Raw genomic sequence first — 20,579 nt, 5'->3', positions numbered from 1 at the left:
TCCAATAAATTGTGCACTGTTTCTTGCATAAGGATTTGAAGCCAAAGGTGCTATGCAAAGGTAAAAAAATATATATATGCTCCACTTATTTAAATTGGAGCCTATTTTAGATATACTGCAAGCTTTTATTGTAGTTTACTATAAACATGCCCCAAACACCTTTTCTCACATTACTCTCCTTTGCTACATATGGAAAATTCAAAGCATTGAGAAAAATGAGCTTTCTAAAAGAGCCAGGAAATCTGATATTGCACTTTCAAGCAATGTTTCTTTTATTCACGTTTCATTTTTCCCAAAAATTCCCTACCTGAAAGGCAGAAGGCCCTCAAGAGAGAGGATATAAATGCTGTAATTTTAAAATACAAACATGTGGCCAAGCAGTCAAATACCCGAAGCTACTGCCGCAGGGCAGGAGGAGATGGGATTGGAGGCAAGCCTTAATCACCACATGCACATGGACACACAACTAGGAGCTGCTGCCGCCTTCATGGTCACCACCATGATAACCTCTTCCTAAACTGAGGTGAGATGAGCAGCTTACATTTGGCCTAATGAACACAGGAAAAACTTCCATTTCAGTTTTGATTTTCTGCTACCTGCTTGCTGCCTGTCTGAAATGGACTCACGTATTTAAGGAGCCCCTTCAACCAAGCTGGACAGAATATTGAAGACTTTAATCCACAGAGCGTCAGAACAATTCCAACCCATCTCCCACAAAGAATCCATTGTAACGAACAAAATCCCTTTGTCCTTCAAAATGGGCTCCGAAATCCCTTCTACAGAGGGAAAGCAAGGCAGCAATGACAACTGTGCAGGGCAGTCAAGCACTCTGAATCCAACAGCAAACTGCATGAGCCATTCAGAGGAAAACAAGACAGTCTTTTGATTGTGCTATTTACATAGAAAATGAGGAGGACGTGTCAGCTTGCCAATTCCTTACATGCAGGATTTTACTGTAACTGATGGCAGTAGGCTGAGATACGACCCAGCCAGTAGAAGAGAATGAATTCAAGCTCATGATAAGCACTACAAGGTTGGATAATACAGATCCTTCGACCCACTGGCTTTGTATTATTCTGAGACACAACCCAACAGTCTTCCTCAGCTGTTGCTCACGTGTAGTGTTTTTCTAACCAAAAACTTGTGAAGGCTTCATTTTCTACAAGAGCCCAGAAAACAGCGTGGCTCATGAGACGGAGAGGAAAGGATGCCATATAATTTCTCCAGGGATATGGGTGCTGGTATAAAGAAACATACATAAAAAAATCCAAAGTATTACCATTGTTCCTGAAAGGATTGTCTCCAAAACAAACAGACAAACAGGCACACACCACCACTAAGGAAAAAATAAAATTAATTTCGTTCCTCTGACATAGCAGTTTTTAATCTTGGGTTCATGACATGCAACTAAGATAAGTAATTTTACTGGAGAAAAAAAAACTTGCTGTGAAGAGATCCACAGAAAAATTTTAGGTAACCACAGAGCACAAGAGGTTGAAAACCATTGTTCCACTAGAAGATTCAGTTGTGAAAAATCTGGTACCAGAGAACATCATTATTTCCTCCTCAAAAGGACTGAAGATACTGGATCTGAATTAACACTCCTACCCACTCCAATAGTCAGCCCTACTACACAGTGACTGGGATTGCTAGAGGTTGTCAGATTCAGAGAGATAAAAGGGCAGACAACCCTACGGTGCTAAGGGATCGATGGGAGCACTGTCCAAATCACGGCTGGACTGCTTATTTCACAAGAAGGAGGATGGCTTATGGGGCCAAGTTGCAGGGTCACTTAAAATAAACGTTCTCTCCAGGGGGAAGTTAAGGCAGGGAAGGTAGAGGGAGGGACTGTGTTTGCCACCGAGAAGTTACATGCTGCCTGGACAGTCTTTCTCAGAGTTTTCTGAGCACTGAGGACAGGTTTTCCAGAACTCTTGGAAAAGCAAGGAACAAGAGAAATTCATAGTTTTGAAGTTATCTTGACAGTTGTGGGATTGCAATGGGTGAGCGGTACCAAAGTGACACTCTACTTCTCAAAGACATTTGATGAGGGCTTTGTCTTCCTCCCCTATATCTACCAGCGGAACCTGCCTTTTGATTAACTTCACTCCAGGCTGCTGGTTTATTTATTTCAAAGTCGCAGAAGCAACTCATTCCTGACAAAACACAGAAAAGACAGGGAAAAGCAGATGGGTTGATAAAACAAAGGTAACAAAAAATGTCTGTTGTATGTCTGTGTCCCACCATTGACATGACACTAGCTCCACAGGGTCCAGAAATTAAATCTCTCACTACATTACTATGGTATCACTCCCCTGTTAATTATCTGTTAAACTCATCCTAAACATTTCTGCAGATCTCTACCCTCCACCACACATTAAAGATGTTCCACCCCATAATTAAGCAAGCACTCTATTAAATACCACTGTGAAGTTTTTAATGGAACCAGTCACCTCAGGGGCAGTGAGGCACTGTATTAATTAAAAAGGTTTGGAAGCACTGCTTCAGGTCATAAATGGGTTATCAGCCTGCCTGCTCCAAGATGTGCGTTGCATGGCCACAGTTGGACTGCTGTTTAATTGAAGTTTCTTACCCCAACTCATCTTCTGAAGAGAATATAAAATTAACTGCCAGCATCAGCAGGCAACACACCTCAACATGCCTCAAATACAAAGGAGCAGAATTGGAGAGGTCCTGTGGCTCAAACAGGGGAACTTAAAATTCTCCTATCCCACTCTTCTTTTTAAGAGCTCATTCCTTGGATCTGCTAAAAAGACTCAACTACTTCCACCAAAACAGATTTCATCATCTCAGTTTAGAAGGGGTCCACCATAGATGAACCACAGTCACAAGAGGTTTTAGTCCAAAAGCTCCTGTTCCCTCCATGACTGCTGAGCAGGAAGCAAGCATCTAGTCCATGTATCATCAGTTCAAGTTTCAAAGATCAGAGTTTTTGTCTGTTTAGCTGATTAATTGCAATTTTTATTTGCACACCTCAAAACAAACAGGTAAAACCACTTTTCGTTTACTAACGGATCACAGGAAGGTTTAGCAGCTACGGCAAAGTATTACCATCAAGGCATTTTAAATGTTGCTGTCAGCTTTAACGCTGACTTCTGTGAATTTAACCAATTACAGCTCTTTTATTCCCCTCTGTAAATAAAGATAACGTTCGCTATTTCTTTCATGGGGGTAGCTGAAGGCTGAATTAGCTAAGCTTCTGTGAGGACTAGAATTGTGCAGAAAGCATTAAAAAATATATATACACAAATATGTTACAATGAGTATTAAAATGCTTGTTAGCATACTTGCTACTAATAGACTCATGGAGAAACACTTGAAACCAAATAGGGTAGTTTTCAATTTACCGTACTACAAAGAAAAAATTCAGTACATCCCCAGATGAGCTGCTAAGGCAAGCATGATGTACCTCAAAGCAGTTACCATCCTAGAAATCAGGACTTTAAGGATTTTTAAAGGGAGAGAACTGAATTTTTTTTTGCTGATGAGCTAAGTTAGATACATTCATTATAAAACATTGGTAAGAGAAGCTGCTTCTGAGAGAGAGAAACTAGTCAAGAATCTGTAAACATCATTGCTAATGCTGGAATTCCTATTTCTGACACCTTTGGTAAATAGCTCAGTATTAGGCCTACAGCAAGACAAGAGCAAAGTGTTCACCTCTTTAACTGTAGCCACTGGTTTTGGAGTATTCAGCAGGAAAAGTGTGCACGTCAGCATTCCCCCAGCTGGCTCTATGAGATTTAATTTACGCCAACCACAGAGTGACTGCGATAGCTCTCCGAGATGCCACAGCATGAAAACTGAAGGGTGGGGGTTAAACAAGCAGCAATGCACACCAGATGTCTGAGGAGGAGAGCTAAAAGATCCGGAGCACAAGGAAGCATATTAAAAAAAAATCCCCTTCAATGCCATAAATATTTATACTAAATCCAAGAAACTGGCTGAGTTCAAACTTGTCCTATATGAATCATACAGCACTTCCCTCACCCCATCTTCATTTAATGTCTTCTGCATAAAACCACCACAAAGGATGTGTCACGGTTATGTCAACTTTTCTTCTATATGCTAAGTGGACTTTTTGTAGAGCTCCTGCTTTAGAACAGATTACTTTCCAAAGAATATAAACAGAACAACTAAATAGTCTTATTGTACTTGGCTAGCTCTTGTGTGGCATTTACCAGTCTTCCTAGATAATTTAGATTCATAGTTTCCTTTTGACAAGACAACACTGATTTTCTTCATATGGCCATTTAATTACAATTAGCAATGCATCACAGAGAAAACAACTCCAATTCAGTAATCTGGAGCCAAGAAACAGTTTTCTGAAAGGTTCTGCTCTGAAAACCTCAAAACCTGTTAATTGCACAAATTATTTAAATTTAATTTCAGAAGTGAGACATACCGAACATTAACAATCAAGTAACAGAATTGGAAGTCATGACACCATCTCTAAAGTGCAAGCAGAGTGCACTAATGCCATTTTTAAAACAAGTAAATATTCATTCCCCAAAAGACAACAGCTATTCCAAAAGACCCACTTAGCAGCTTTGGTTTTCACTCTTCTTACACAAAGGATTGCTGGGCTGGGCACTTTGTAGATGGTAACTACAAAGGTTATTGCCAATCTGCTGTTCTGTGATTTTTGGTTAAAATAAAACATAATAAACATTTCAATATTGGCTTATATTCCCACAGAGCAGCGCCATTCCTATCCTGGGCAAAAAAAAAAAAAAAAAAGGTAGGCTCATCTACTAAATCTCTCTCACATCTAACTAAAACCCATGTTTAAAGGCAAAAAACCTATTTCTGCATGCTGAGGAATAAATACTAAGTCTTGCAAACCAGAGAGATGTAATGCTGAGTGGTTTCCATGCCCGCCCTGTCAAATGGGTTTCCAGGAAAAACTACTGCTTTTTAAAACACAACTGGTTCCAAACTTTTCCTGGGAGAGCAAATATATTTCCTGGAACCTGCTAGCAATGTTTGGAAGAACAGGAGGAAAGTTATACACTACAATGCTTGATTGTCAGAGTTGACAAGGAACACTCCAAAATGATGAGGAGTAAAAAAGAACGTGTCTTAACCAAAGAGAAACTCTTGTAACAATTTGTATTATGAAAAGACGGGAGCCACGTTTTTTGTGAAGGAACTAAGCTGGCGCCCACCTGCTGAAGGCATACTTGCTTTCCTCCTCCTATGCCCCAAAGGCTGTAACATTCCACTTTATCTCAAGTATTATCAGCCTCCATTCACGTACACTACGCCGCAGATGATCTTTTCCTCCGAAGACAAAGCAAGGCACAAAGTGTCACATCACATTTCTGGAGGGAAAAGCTGGACCGCACCATGCACTACTATGTTCAACAAGTTCTTGTTTTTAACACTAGCAACAACAAAGTTAAAAAGCAAAGAAAAGAGAAAAACATTACTTAGAAAAATCTGATACCAAACAGCGCCATAAAACTTAGGGAAAGGAAACATTCTACACTCCATTTCACACTTCCGTCCCCCCCACTCGTATTACTGAGATTACCTGAGATTTTCAGGACTTGCATTCCCATTAAAACCAGGTATCTAAAGATCTTTGATGAAACTCACCACCTCACTGAAGTTTCTGGATGACTTTTTCTTTGGCTAGAACCAATGCTGTGGCGGTCCCAGGAGCACCATTACTTCAACTTCACCAAGGTTATACAAGAACAAGCTGTACGGAGCTCTTTCCTAACAACTAAAATGCTCCAAGCTCGCCTTGCCACGCTACTACTGATGTTAAGAATAAAGCTCTTACAACTCCATCCATCTGTAACATGAGGTTTGCAAGCTGACAGAGATAACCCTAATGAAGAGCTCAACTGCCTGCTCAAGATTGCACTTGTGCTGGACAATCTCTGGCCTCTCCTTCCGTCCCACCAAGGCTCCCAAGATACCTGCCAGTACACACCAAGCTCCGCGCGCCATTACATCATCTTGTAGAGACAGGCATGAGAACGTCAGCTCCTCCTTAAAAAAAGCTGTTAGGTGAAGCACCAAAGGAAACCTGCCTCCAGGAAATCAAAACTGCATCGTGGCACTCGTGGCGTATACGTTACTGCACCACAGTCGTGGCATAGTGCTTATACAGCATCTAGCAGTGCTCTATCACACAGTCAGTCATCCTCCAGAGCGCACGGCTTTTACTGAAAGGGAAAGGAAACAATGGCTCTGTGTGTCCAGCAATCGTTCCATGCTGATTTGTAATTTTCAGGGAGATGATACAGACTGCACGATGAAGAAAAAAACCTGGCTGGCTTTAAAAAAAGAAATTAAAACCAAAAACACTCATGATTCCTTAACACTGAAAAAGTAGAATACTGTTTTTGTAAACACTCCTCCAGAAACTTGTATTCATCACTACCTCATACTATTATCAGTGAAAAATTATAGGCTCTGTCCTGCTGGATTATTCTTAGTGTAAACAACTTTGCTAAATTGCTTGGCACACTGTCTGCATGCAGCGTGTTAGAACTCTGTAGTCTATTCAGCCAAAATCAAATATAAAGGCCCATCTGTATTAATCCTCAAGAAGAAATTAATAGACAACTATTTTCATGCAAAGCAGATATTTAAAAAAGGCAAAACCAATACATATGGATGAACTTTTTCATTCATAATTTTAGATGCCACACAATGAAGACCGTTGTTTGAGCTTTATTTTTTCTCTAACAGTTCTCCATACAATACAGTGCATTGTTCAAACTCTGGAGCAATTTAAGCTTTTTCAATGTCTCCTAAAATCCCTGGATTTATATCCAAAGAGACCTGGCACCGTAACAAATTTGACTTGTGAGTAACAAGTTACAGCCTTTAAGCAAATTGCTCATTAACACAGAATTCAACTTACTGCTACAAACTTCACTACCTTGTATCTCAGAAAAAATGTGCTGCCTATCTTATCTATTGAAAGTTGTGGGATAACCCACTATTATATTTGTTTTTTTAATTTCCTTGTTTGAGTTCTCAGTACAAACGCTGAGCTAGCATCAAGGGTGAGGAGAACAACAGAACTCCAGGGAAAAAAAAATGCCTACGTATGACCTAAATCTATCTTGCCTTTGATGAACGAGGAAAATAAACTGAATTTTGATGTCAGTACTGAAAAGGATATTCCCAATTTCATGCTAGGAGGAAATGAGTAAGAAAAGCCCAACTGTGAAGTTGGAGCTCTTTGTTTTTTCCTGAAGATAAGAGACATTGAAAAAGCAAAACCCACAGAATGTTCTATAAATGGGGAACATTCTGTAGGTGCATACTTAATTTACATGACTTTGAACAGAAATTTTACACTGCATTACAAATAAGAACACTTAATTCACCATGAAGGAGATTTTTATCCCATTTGTTATTCCACTAATTCTTAATAGAAGAATAGTGTTAAAGCCATTTTATATATGTAGAAACTAAACCAAACTTCGGAGTTAAGAGGAGAAACTGATGTTACGAACCCAGAGTAAAACACAAGGTCAGCAAAGAAAACTGATGGAAACTATTCTTTAGAACTTAAGAAAACATGTTACATTTCATTAAAAAGTAAATGAAGTTAGCAGAATCTGTTTCAGGCTCCTTGTTTGATATCAAACATCTTGGGGAAGACACACACATATTCCAAATGCCTTGCAGTGCCCTAAGAAGATACATAGCCATGCAGGCTCGGTGCTGTGGCCAACTAACGCTTCATTGTTACAGGAAGTCAGTAAAATAATTATGTAATATGCCACTAACGAATGTAAGCTGCCCTGAAACCATAAAGGGGTGTTTTTCTATAAATCTGGATCCAATTTTCTTCATTAAAAAAATCCCATCCTCTGGACTGTCCAGAGAACTCTGTATAACTATTTTGAGTGCTCCAAGTCTCATAACATGCCTGGGGGATTTCTTAGCATCTTATTGCATTTCTTTATACCTTTCCCAGCATAGCAGTTCAAGCCTTGAGAATGCAGTAATAACACAAAGCATTTGAAAACAGGAGAGAGAGAGAGAGGAAGGCAAAAATCTGCCTTCTAACACACAACCATCTGTACACTCCCTCAGAAAATAACAAAATGAAACAGATCTACTTGGAGACTGCACCTTCTCACACATATTCTGTTGAAAACGAGAAGCCAAAACTTTAGCCAGGCTGCCCTGCGCTAGTCAAAGAGCAGGATCACCTGCGATGTGTTTTATTTAACTCTGAGCCCTCCTGCCATTACCTCGAACACAAGGCTCTGGGAGAAAGAATATTCAGCTGAAGTTAAGCAAGTTTCCATTGCAAAACAAGATGCAGATGTTCCACCTCTGAATACATGCCCGGATCAAGTGCTTGTCATTTGATAGGAAGCCCTGGGAGTGCCAGGCTGCTACAGAACGGTTCTGCTTCATGGCCTTCGCACCTCGGCGAGGACAACAGCCTCCCAAGAGTTTTCTGATGTCTCTGATCTCATTAGGAAGAAAACAATCGTAAGAACGCACTACTCATTAAAACTGGCCATTGTTGATCACTGGCAGCAAATGTTTAGTAGGAGGGTATCAGATGTATTCATGCTAACAATCAGCATCCAGATGCTGAGTCAACAATTCTCTAATTATTTCTTCTTTTCTTTCTTATTGCACCAAGTATATTACAATAAATTGCTTGAAACAGTTGATCATTGCTAACATAACTGTCACTTTCCCATTGGCAAAGAGTAAACATTCTCATTTGAAGGATTTAAAAACTTTCTTTCACCAGAGAGGGAGACAAAACTCAAATGTTCTCTTTTACCTAACTTGTTAAAAAACCCACCATGTTGTTAAAATCAAGATTTTCCTCCAAAAGCATCAGAGTTGAGATTATCATGGGGCATCACAAGGAGCTCAAAGCTAGTAATAATATTAAGAAAACACCCAAAGGTCACAAATTATCAGTATGAAACAAACAACCCTGAGGAAAGGAAACGGCTTTATTCTGTGGTTCAAAGACCCCCCCATTCAAAAACCCTCTCACCTCATCGCTGGTTATAACCCTTTTGCTGGCCGTGGCTGTCTTAATTCTATGAGTATGCAGCACTTCCCATCATATTACAGAACCACAGAAGTGTTGAGGCTAGAAGGCACCTCTGGAGATGATCTAGTCCAAACCTCCTGCTCAAAACCAGGCTCAACTAGGGCAGGTTGCTCAGGACCCTGTCCAGTCGGGTTTTGAGTACCTGCAGCGATGGAGACTCTCTGGGCAACCCGTGCCAGCGTTAGACCACCCTCGCAGTAAAAATAAATAAAAAACCCACAACAAAAAAATTCTTAAGTTTGAGAAAACAGTCAACTTCAGTTAAGGTTCCATACTACAAAGCGGTCAGCTAAATCTGCAACACACCATTACTTCTTAACGGTTATTGGGAGAACTTCTAGAACTCCCATTCCCGCCCCCCCCCAGCAACAACAAAAGGACACTTGTCTGTCCATAAAGCAGATCCTGTCTATAACAGTCGCCATTCTACCTTCTTCCCCCAGACCTCCACCGAGTAAGCCAAAATCAGAAATATGGTTTATGAACTAAACGGCACTCTGTCAATCAACGTTCCCATACTCACTGGCGCAAGATCATGAACGACGCTACTTAGGAACACAATGAGATTAAGACATAGCTGAGGTTTCCTGCACCTACCAGTCAGGGAAGACTAACCAAGTGCTGGCATTAACTCAGTAGCCTGAAGCATGCAGGTAACAAATTGCTATCTGTAACTCTTGCTGGGCAACAAAAAGCAGGACTCGTCTTGGGATGCAAATTATATTCTTCTACTCCATGTTGAACTAAAGGGCTACAGGGCTACAAAATGCGCACGATGGAAGAACTTTTCCTATTTCTTATGTACCAATACGTCTCTTACCCATAAGCTGCAGTTACAAATCAATGGCACATAGTTCCAGTGGCTTGTGCCAGAGGTGAAAGATTAAAACCGCTAGTAAACCTCATAAAACGATAATGACACATTTCACCAGCATACCAATTATCTCAATGAGCAAAAGCAAGTGTTTCAAGAGAGATTCTAAAGGACTAAGGAACCCAACTCATTTACTTCCTGTAGCATACAGGTCCACAATTCTTTCCTCTGAAATTACAAACCTACTTTCACATCATACAATGGATTTGCATCTTATCCTACATCTGCAAAAGTACTTTTCAGCAAGGCATCTATTTATAAGTAGTTGAAGAGTGACCTTCAATAAATCCTAATTAATTGAGTTTGAAAGGGCACTTTGTTGTCAATATAGCTACTACCGCCAGCAGCGTCCTTGAAAAGACAAGATCCATCACTACGGACACAACTCGCTTATAAAATAAATACTACTATGGCAGAGGCATGGAAGATCTGTAGGCATCTCTAAAACACCCTTTGAGTTCAGTGCAGCTGTTGCCAGTGTTTATACTTTTTAAACCACTGGGATATAAACACCTCACTATAAACACCACTGAAGTTTTGCTTCTCTTTTCTTCATTTTGTGTGTGTTTATTTTAGTGTTAAAAACGTTAACTTCCACAATAAGGGAAACAGCACCAGATGTTTGAACTAAACAAAGACTGCTATAGTAGAGCGTCTTCCTTAAGCTGTTCTTTTGCTTTTGAACTATTAAAGCTAAGAGCTGGTTAAATAACAATTATTGGAGAAGACGGTGGGGGGAAAAAAGGGTCTGGAAAGAATCTTCCATAAATTTTAGGTGTAATAATAATGAATTGAACTACGGAGCCAAAACTACAGTGTTTCTGCCTTACTCAACAAAACACTCAGGAACATGCATCATGTAAGTAGAATTTTATGCAAAACTTCACTGTCTTCGTCAGAAGTTGTCAATTGCTTCCAAATAAAGCACTGGTTACTACAGGGAGCAATGAAAAAGTTAAAGGATCCTGCAAGTTGTTGTTCTTTTTTTTTTTTTTTAGACTGGTTTTCTTGCGGTAATGAAGAAAGCCCGGGGTAAGAGCTGGAAAATTCAACTCTGTTGAATCCCAGCTCTGTATTATTCAGTACTGATGGGCAAGCTCAACCTTCCATAAAAGAGCTTTATTCAAGCAAGTATATACGTATCTGTGCAGGAAATAAAAAGAAAAGAAGGGAGAAAAAAATGAAAGGGAGATACTAACAGCTCTACAGCGAGCCCCTCCACTTCCTGAAGGAAAGAAAGGCGGCCGTGCTGATTTAACGATAGAAAAGATGGTATTTTCCAAAGTGAGGTTCAGCTGCCTGTCTTCTGGCCTGGGCTTTTTCTGACGAGCATGCATAGATAGCTCCTGGTCCTACGTGTACTCCTTATTGTTTCTTCCCTGACAACTACAGCAAGTTTATTTTCCAAATGAACACGGAAAACGTTCCTGCTGAATCAGAAGAAAGATTTCTGCAGAGCTTGTGTGTGGCTACAGCAAAAACAGTTCCACTGCCAAGCTGAATTAGCTCAGTGGTGCCTTTCTTTCCAGTCAACGCTAAGCCATAACCACTTCTTCAAGCTGCACGTAGATAAAACTCCACTAGATTAAGAAACTGATTTTGCCCTGTTACCTCAGGCAGCTTCCAAACAGCCTCACAATCTGAAGAGCACACGCCAGCTGAAGACGGCGGACGTAAAAGAGAGACAAAACCCCCCCAAACCCCAGCCCTGCCTTTTCCAAGCAGTTGTGTAATCCCTTCCCCGGGGGACGGGAGCGTGGGGTGGCTCTCGGGAAGGAGGGGTGTGCGGGGCGGGGCGGGGGGAGGCGGCCCGCAGCCCGGGCGGTGCGGGGGAGCGCGGGCCGAACCATGGGCCGCCGGCGGCCCCGCGGGCCGGGCCGGGGACAGGCCGCGGGCCGGGGACACCGTCCCGTCCCGTGCCGTCCCGGCGGAGCGGTGCGCGGCTGCTGGGCCGGGCCGCAGGCAGGCGCGCAGGGGGACGCCGACGCCCGCCTCGCCAGCTGCCTCCTCCGCAGCTGCAGAAAGGGCGAACGACAACTCCGCCGGCCGCAGAGCAAGGCGGTGCTGCAAACTCAGCTAGCTACTGCTGTCCCTCAGAAAAGCCCCACAGTTAAGACTAGAAACTCGCCCTGGGGAAGGAGGGCAGGAAAGCGAGGGGAAAGCGCGCCCTCCCCTCAGAGCTGCAGCGGCGGGGCCGCGGGGCGCCCCCGACGAAGGGCTGACGCTGGCGGAGGCCAGAGAACACCCCCGGGAGAAGGCGGCTGGCGGGCGGGAACCATTACCTTCATAGCACAGAATGCCAATATTGTTGTTCATCTTGTCCAAGTACTGGTAGTTCAACAGGTCCATCTTCATAAACAGCATTTATCGGGCTGGGGGAAGAGACCAGCGCGCTGGCTCTCGCCCGCCTTCAGGGGGACGGAGGCCGGGCGAGCGGGGCCGCTGCGCTGCCGGCGGCCCCAAGCTCCCCCGCGCAAGGCCCAGCCTCCAGCGGGGCCAGACAAAGCGCGGAGGGCGGCCGGGGGCACCCGCGCGCTCCCTCCCCGACTGCTGGAAGCCGAAGCTGGCTGCGCCCCTCGGTAGCGAGCGGGCTCTCCGGGAACTTTTCAGAGTCTTTTTCCGATCTAGGAAGACCCCAGAAGGCGGAGGGAAAGCAGAAGGCAAGCGGGAACAAGGGAAGGCTCCTCGGACAAAGCCGCGCTCACAGCCCGCTGCGAGCCGACACGCCGGCTATGCCTGGTATGACTCCTATGCGCGGCGGCTTCCTGCGGGGCCGGCGGGGGCGGAGCATGCGCGGTCAGGCCCTGGGGCTCCTCAAATGTCAGGGACGGCGCCTGCACAGGATCAGGCTCCCAGCGCACCGAGCGCCGGGGAGGCGGCGGAGGGGCCCGGGCAGGAGGGGCCCGGGCAGGAGGGGCCCGGGCAGGAGGGGCCCGGGCAGGAGGGGCCCGGGCAGGAGGGGCCCGGGCAGGAGGGGCCGCTCCTGACGGGAAGCGGGGCGGCTGCTGCTGCCCGGGGAGCAGAGGGGCCTCCGCGGGGCACGGGCCGACCCAGAGCAAGTGTTGGGCCGGGCTGCTGAGGAGAACTGAGAGAAGTCGGTTTAAAGTCTCTCCCTCAACGCTTTACTTCAGTGCCCAGCGCGGCCTCAGAGGCAGCCCGAGGCTGTCGCAGTGAAAAGTAACGCTGTTTTACAGTAATGGAAGAGCACAGCAGCTCTGGTGCGATGCAGACAGTTGAAGAAAGGAGAGGCGGTGGGGATACCTGTACGCGTGTACCGGGTACTCGCACACGCACGCTGCTACAATTCAATCCGTACGCTACCACATTGGATTTTTTAAGGGCCATTAGCAGTTAAACGTTCCGTGTTCCGGATCTCTAACAGCTGCTAAAGCTCCGGTTTAGATGACAGAAATGATGGAGATCTTTACGGCAGTTGCTCTCATCTCAGGATGTGGTCTGCCCTTCTGCGAGCCAAACCTTGATCACAAAGGCTCTAGCTGCTTATACAGATGTGTATGACTCATCGTAAGAGGGCAGAACATCTGTATGGGTGGAAGCATGTGCTAACCTAATGGGCATCGGTTTGCATTTCCTGCAGCTGATCGGCACCTGAGGTCTGATTTGACAGAAAAAGAGAAATAAATACTGGGGAAGTTTGGTCTAAGACAAACAAAGCAAACTAATGGAGTCCTGATCTTCCCTCTGCCCTCTTTGGCTTGGAACATAACTCTTCCCTGCCTTCCTGAGTATTTCAGTGGTACACACAACCGCATACAGTCAGGGAAAACTGATAACAAACTTGCATTCCCACTTGGAGAATTTCTCCCCTCTGTTAGAGGAGCGGAAGATACTACATGACAGAGGCAACTTACAGAGTGACGTTTTGCCAAGGCATTTTGAAAAGCACTGCTTGAACGCTCTGGCTATTTCAGAGAGACTAGGTAATTTAGTTAAAATTACTACTGAAAAATAGGAATAAGAAATTTGTCTCCAAGGAAGATTCCCTAGAACCCAAATAAGGTTTCTCCTCACTTCAGATACAAAAATAGTCCTGTGCATTACCTACCTGTGCTTCAATTGAAGGAGAAAGTCCACTAATGGTGCTGAATTCAATAGAAACAAATTACCTGAAAGGAGTTCTGCATTGCTGGGAAAGTGAAGGTCAAGAAGCCTTTGATGCAAAAAGGGCACTCTCCTAATTGGAAGTGCTATCAATCTTTAAGATTTTAACATAGTGTAAAAACTTACGGGTACTTAACGCTGAAGGCAACGGTACATTTCTTGGATGGTACCTAATAAAAAGGTTGCAGTTGTTTTTTTTTGGCTCACAGGATTTGTTACCACAAAAGTTGCTGCCACACATCTCTTGACCAAAGTAATGTGTGGTATTTTCTAGAAAGAGAAATGTGTTTAATAAAGAGAAGAATGCTATGATTTTTAAGCAGGGGGACTAGAAGTTTTACGTAGCAAATCATGTTGTGCATACTCAAATTCAAAGATCCTCTATACCAATGCTTCAGATTAAACCAGCCATTTAATAAAGGCATCAAGAGAAGTCTTAGTCCTTTAAGATATAAACTGCGATAAAAATCCATACCTACAACAGTAACGAGAGGTGCGTTTCTTCAGCACGAAATGCAAGTTTCTTATGTAAGTATGCCAAAGCTTTTGGGGAAAATATTTCTGATATGTACAGTTTTTAATATGGAGAGCATCCCTGAATTTACATTAATGCAACACATTTTATGGATGCTTGGGAAGGATAAGAGAGAAATATTTAATTTTTCCAATTTAAAATACTTACATTTTTGCAGGAAGTGCAGGTGATGAGGAAGAAAAAAAAGCAGTATTCTAAACTTCTTTAGAGCAGTGATTTACAAGACAGGGTTTGCCTGTAACGTCTTAGCTACACAAGGGCAACTGCTTGATTCAAACTGCTGTCAGCAAACACTTCACCAGTTTGAGATATTTGCCACTGAATCAATAATCAATGCATCAGCGGGTTAGACGCAATGTGCACTGAAAAACAAGCTATTAACATCACCCCAGGACCTTTGTTAGTTCATTCTCTTCTTCTACATATTGATAGTTGCAAACGCAATTTCGTGCTGCAGTATCTCTGCTTCATATTAGCTGGAGTACTTCCTATAGGATTGCACACACTTTTCTTCTGGAAGGCAGGTAAATACCCCGGTCTGTATCTAAAATGTTTAAAACACTGGCACTTTTAACACAACAGCATCCCCTAGAGGTAACTGAAAATCCACACGTGTCTTTCTGAATCACCCTGGACTTCACATCTAAGTACATTAGATTTGATTATAATCAGCCCTCACAGCAGATGAGATAGTTCAACCTCTTACTGATCTTCTGGTTCACTTTAATACAGACGGCAAATTCAATCTTTGCACAAGAACGTCCTATCACAGAAGTATTCTGAGGCAAGGAAAGCAAATGAGAAAACAAAACAAAACAAAAAAGGCGGTTCTAATGAGTAGGTAAATCACCATTGTCAAAACCAGGAGGCTAAATATGTATTTTGACAGCTAGTCCCTGCATTAGGGTGGAGTTTGACAAGGTTTCTGTGCTGCTCTTCTACAATTCTCACAATAAGAAAATACCAAAACTCCCCCTCTCGGAGAATACAGCAGTATGCTTAGGAAAGTAGCATGAAGCAACCGGAGTGGTGGACTCGACCATCCACACTCCCTGTGTCTTCTCTGAACTGACTTACATCTGGTCAGATGGACCAGCATCCCTCGGCAGCTGGAGCACATCAGGGGCACTCTTGCCACACTTCTTTCAGCTTCTTTCCGTCTGAACGGAATCTAGTTTACGGCTGAGAGCACTCTGTGATGCGGACCAAAGAAGTGCGATCAGGAGATTCACTCTGAAAGCAAACATCTGCCCCAACTGAACCACTGATGCGGATGTACCAACGGCTGATGGGGAGAACAGCATTTTTCAGATTTAAAAAACAGCTTGAGAAACTTACCTTTTCATAGAGTTACAGTGCATGTTATGAGTGTAGTACGGTATTGTGTCACTGCTTCCGAAATGCTGATAAAACTTTTCCACTATAAAAATACATAGTTCTGGCTTCTTCGAGCCATAATAGGACCTAATATAAAAATAAAGCCTTACAATTGTGTATTATTTATTTACCGGGATTTTTGCAGGAAAAAATGGCAATTCCTTAATCTATCAAGTCCATAGTATCAGATTTGACAGTACGAGTTTATATGGTTTTTACAGCACTTAAAGACAAACGGTTTCAAGTAAGCTACTGTGGGGCACTCCCTTCTGCCTTCTCTCTGCTGTCCCCAACCCTGCCCAGGCCTCTGCCACCGTCCTCCCCTCGTCCCGCCTTACCCTCTCTTCGCCCACGCTTGCCGCTGCCTCAGGCAGTAGCACTGAAAAGCCTGAGAAAATGGTTTTGGTGCCGTTTTACTAGCTTGGTCTACGCTCCATGCCACACAACATCTTTCAGGGGGAAAATGCGCGACACCGGCCGAGAATCAGCACCGCAGAAGAATGTCATTCAAGCCATTCACTTGAATGCAACCGAAATTTCACCCTTGGTGATCATCAGCAAAGAGGAATTATTTCTACAGTGACCAATTTTGCAACCGAGAGAAAAAAATAGGCTTTATAGAGGTGAGACACACTCTGATGTAAAACACCATACAGTATTGCTCAATATAATTCCATTTTTGAATGGACAAAAATACTTGTTGCAGCTCCTGAGGTCAGACAGGCATTTATGATATACCACCTCTTCGCTGATACCTCAATACGCTCCAAGAAGGAGGTGGAGGAATAAAGCAAGAGTGCTTAGATACAGGTTTTACCTTTTTTAACTAAAAAATGAGCAAATTTTAGTTACTAGCTGCTAGGTGGCGATGTGCCTGAAGGAAAAAATACCGCTTTTCCTTTTCCACACCCTCAACTGCAGCGTTGCTGCACTTACCACCTCGCTTTTTATTATTTCAGTTAGAATACATTTCACAGAAAAAAAGTAAACAAAAAATCTCATTTAAGCGAGATGGGGTGTTTGCTTTTAAATACATTCAGATATGATAAGGAAATGCAGTTAAAATGTATGAAACATACAGGAAGTTCAGAGATGCTTGATAAGGAAAATGCCATTTAAAGTTTCTGCAAACAGCTGTCTCAACAGCTGCGCCTCCGAGATCCACACAGAATACTACATAACTAAAATCTTCAGATACCACAAAAGGTACCAACTTCATGTACTTTTTACGAAGCATTAAGTAATGACGATTGCACCACTGAACAGAAGATACCAAAACACACATTCTTCCAGATCACTTTTGTTTTTTTAAAAACAAAAAGGTACATTGCAAATAGATTTTAATCACACCAAACTACCTTCTCAGCCCCTTCTAGCCCCACCAAGTAGAACATCTCTGAACTAAAGCTAGTGCATGCCTTCTTGTTTTGCCTGACCTTTACTAGCTAAAGGTTTCAACAATATGCCAGACATTACAGAACACAAAAGATGTTTTTGTTATCATCAGTGGAGTTCCTCGAGATTGAAATATTAGACTTACGCCCAATATTAAGTTGTAGCAAAATACTTTTTATGTTCTCTTTCATTCTTGTCATACCCTAACTTACGCAATCCTGCTTAAAAAACAAACATCATAATATCTAGTAAGGAAATCTGTTTATGAGCATGCATGTGTATTTAACTGCATCCGCACTCATAAACTGCTAGGTAGCTCAAGGTACGAAGCTGTCTATTCCCAAAGGACCAAGCCAGCAGGCATCCTGGTTTCAGTTCCCTACTCACCTAGTAAGAAGAGAACTGTCAGGGAAACCAAGACGACCGTGGTGCCCAAGAACACCTAGAGTTGCAAGCTCTTCTAGGACCCAGGAATGATGGTAAAGGCTTGCCTGGACTGGGAGCTGGATTTTTTATTTTTTTTTTTTAAATGTTTAGCTGTGCTGCAGTTCTTATTCTGTATTACTCACTTTTTTGAAGACACAGAGAGAGATTTTAAAAAGCACATCACTGTGAATATAAGTAAAAAATTCAGAGTGCTTATTTGTAAATATTTAGCAATTTCGAACCAGCCATTTCGTGTCAGATCAAAAAACTCTAAGACATTTAACAACTCAAAAAGCTTTTCGTTAATTAAAGCCTGCCCTCATCAGCAAGAACTGTCTCCCTCTGTTTTCTAGTTTTCCCTCCATCACCTCCAGAAAGCTATTTGTCTCCTACTCCAAACTAAACGCACCCTTCTGTTGAACCACAGACCATTTTCATGAAGGAAGTGAGGGAAGGGTAAGAGGACAGAAAAGACAGGGACAAAGGCAGGGCACAGACAAGCCTTCACGGCAGCTCTCACTTGGTGTTGGGGGGTTTTTTTGGCAATAGGCACATTTAGCTCTCTGGGTCAAAATATAAAGTGGATGCAGAAGGCAGTATAGGATGCCTCTGGCAGCAACTGCTGCTCCGGCAGGTCCTTCTTGTCTCCAGAAAGAAGCTGTGGGCAATTTAGGAAACAGCCCACTTTGCTTCCATCAGTTGGATCACGCCGACCCAGGACTTGAGCTGTGCTCTTCCATTACCTTCCGTTCTCTTACTGCGGCCCAAAAGCTGTAACTCCTGGTGGTTTCAAAGCTTAAAGCGTTTTCAAAAGCTTTATAACGAATGGTGAGCAGCAGCAGCATGCAGAGTACACATTCTGCTGATCTTTCTAGAACTAAAGAACTATTTCACAACTGCCGAAGACTGCGGGGCAGTGAACCAGGTGCTCTCTTCCAAGCTCTACGAGGTGAAACACAAATGAGGAAAGTGTTCAGTAGCACCTGATTTATCTTGACCTCATTCTTTGACTGCTTACTCAAACTGAACAGCAGGCTAGGAAGATCAGGTTTACCAAGAATATTTTTCGTTTCTCAGTGGTACCTTGGCAATTCACAGTTTGCTGGTGTTTTTTATTCTCTCAAGCTGGGCTGAGAACACTTTAAAAATGCAGCTAGAATACATAACAGATAAATCTAGTTTATCTAGGCTGAAAAATTGTTATTTGCTAATTAAAATCTTGATAATCTTTCGTGTTATTTGCATACTAATTTAAATTTCTGAAGGGTTGATGATAATCACAAACATAATTTATCTTGAACTACAAAGAGTCCCAAACACCAGCAGGGCCTCCAGATGCAAACAGTGAAGTGCTAACTTTGCCATGCCCAAATATTACGTCAACAGGGCAAAGAAAATACTTTGTATTTTTCCAATATAACAAATAAGAAAAAAAAAGAAAGAAACAAAAAAAAGAGTGTATTAAAGAAAAAAAGCCAATTCTAAGTCAGCTTGATGTTCAGGCATCTAAACCACTTTTTATTTAGGAAAGTTAGGAGCCAGACCATGTTTAGAGGCTAGATTTCAAAATTACTGTGCATATTCCCCAGCTTTGGGAAGACGCAAATCCAGTTTCCAGAAACCACTAATTACAGGGTTTAGAAATAAAGCAAAGAGCTCTAAGATTGCTGAAGTCTTTGAAAAGATTTCCCCTTTATAGCTAGCTTGGCGAGACATAAGATATACTCACGGGGCCTAATTCAATTTAGATGTCAACGTATGTTAATCTACTTAAGTGCATGGAGTTGACCTTTCTTGCACAAAGACTGAGAATTACAGGCAACACAGGTAACAGCTTTATAAATGAGATGAAACCATGGATCTCAATGCTATCTTGCTAAGAACCATGCAGTAAAATAAATTACAACTTTTGTCACAAAACAAATTAATTTTGGCTTTTAAACATTAAAGTAATTACTTATGCTAAATGTTAGGATGAAAATGTTAGTAAGTGCCTATTACAGAGACCAATTATATAACTTGCAACCTACTACTTCATTAAATTAAAGTGGAATTTCATTCAAGTTCTAAGACTATTCTTTTCCAATTGAGGGTCTTGTTCTCTACTATTTAAAAAGTATTTGACCTTACTATTTTACCACACTAAAAAAAAAAACCCCACAACACCTAAACACGCACTCACTTATCCCAAATTGTAGTGCTCACAAAAAACCCAGCCACCCAGAGAACAGTGCCTTTGCTCAAGATGGTGATGAATCTATTGTCCTCTGGATCGAGTAGAAGAAAAGAAAAAACACCCCACCGCATTCAGCTATTTAAGTGTTGCCCTTGCATTGATTACAGCAGTAATACAAGAAAGAATATGTTTTAACTGTATATGATATATACATACACACACCCATACACGTGCGTGTGTGTAGTATTATGTAACACACATGTGGAATATTAAAAATTGTATTAATTCCACTAGCTACTACAGAGAATGCCCTCGCTGTCTGTAAGTACAAATTTACAAGTCTCGGAAGTAGAGAAATAACACCCCCATCAACCCCTTTATAAGGGAAAACTTTCAAAAGTAGTCAGCCCTCCCTGTTCCAAAATACAAACAGCCTCCAAAGTTCATGCTCTCAAGCCTTGACAAGTACTGACCGTGAATGTCGCGACATTACTAGGAAGCTGAAACCCCACTTTTCCCAATGGATCAACGTTATCGTTTCCAATCCTACAGGTACACAAGGTAAGATGTTTTTCCTTCCAGAGAGGTC

At 42.4% G+C, this 20,579-nt stretch overlaps 1 protein-coding gene across 2 annotated transcripts in view; it reads right to left on the bottom strand.

Annotated features, from left to right (window-relative positions):
* The window catches only part of VGLL4 (vestigial like family member 4), an 83,780-nt gene that overhangs the window by 32,573 nt on the left and 30,628 nt on the right, over positions 1 to 20,579 (bottom strand). The window contains exon 1 of one of the 2 annotated variants that reach the window (XM_059823134.1): positions 12,242 to 12,330. The exons of the other annotated variant lie outside the window; for it this stretch is intronic. Coding sequence (XP_059679117.1) covers positions 12,242 to 12,323 — 82 coding nt within the window. The 5' untranslated portion in view covers positions 12,324 to 12,330. Of the gene's footprint in view, positions 1 to 12,241; positions 12,331 to 20,579 lie in introns of those variants that run through there. 2 annotated transcript variants of the gene reach the window in all.

The sequence above is a fragment of the Gavia stellata genome, chromosome 12 (assembly GCF_030936135.1).
Source record: "Gavia stellata isolate bGavSte3 chromosome 12, bGavSte3.hap2, whole genome shotgun sequence".
In the NCBI taxonomy this organism is placed as follows: Eukaryota; Metazoa; Chordata; class Aves; order Gaviiformes; family Gaviidae; genus Gavia; species Gavia stellata.
This window is presented reverse-complemented; position numbering and strand designations above follow the sequence as displayed.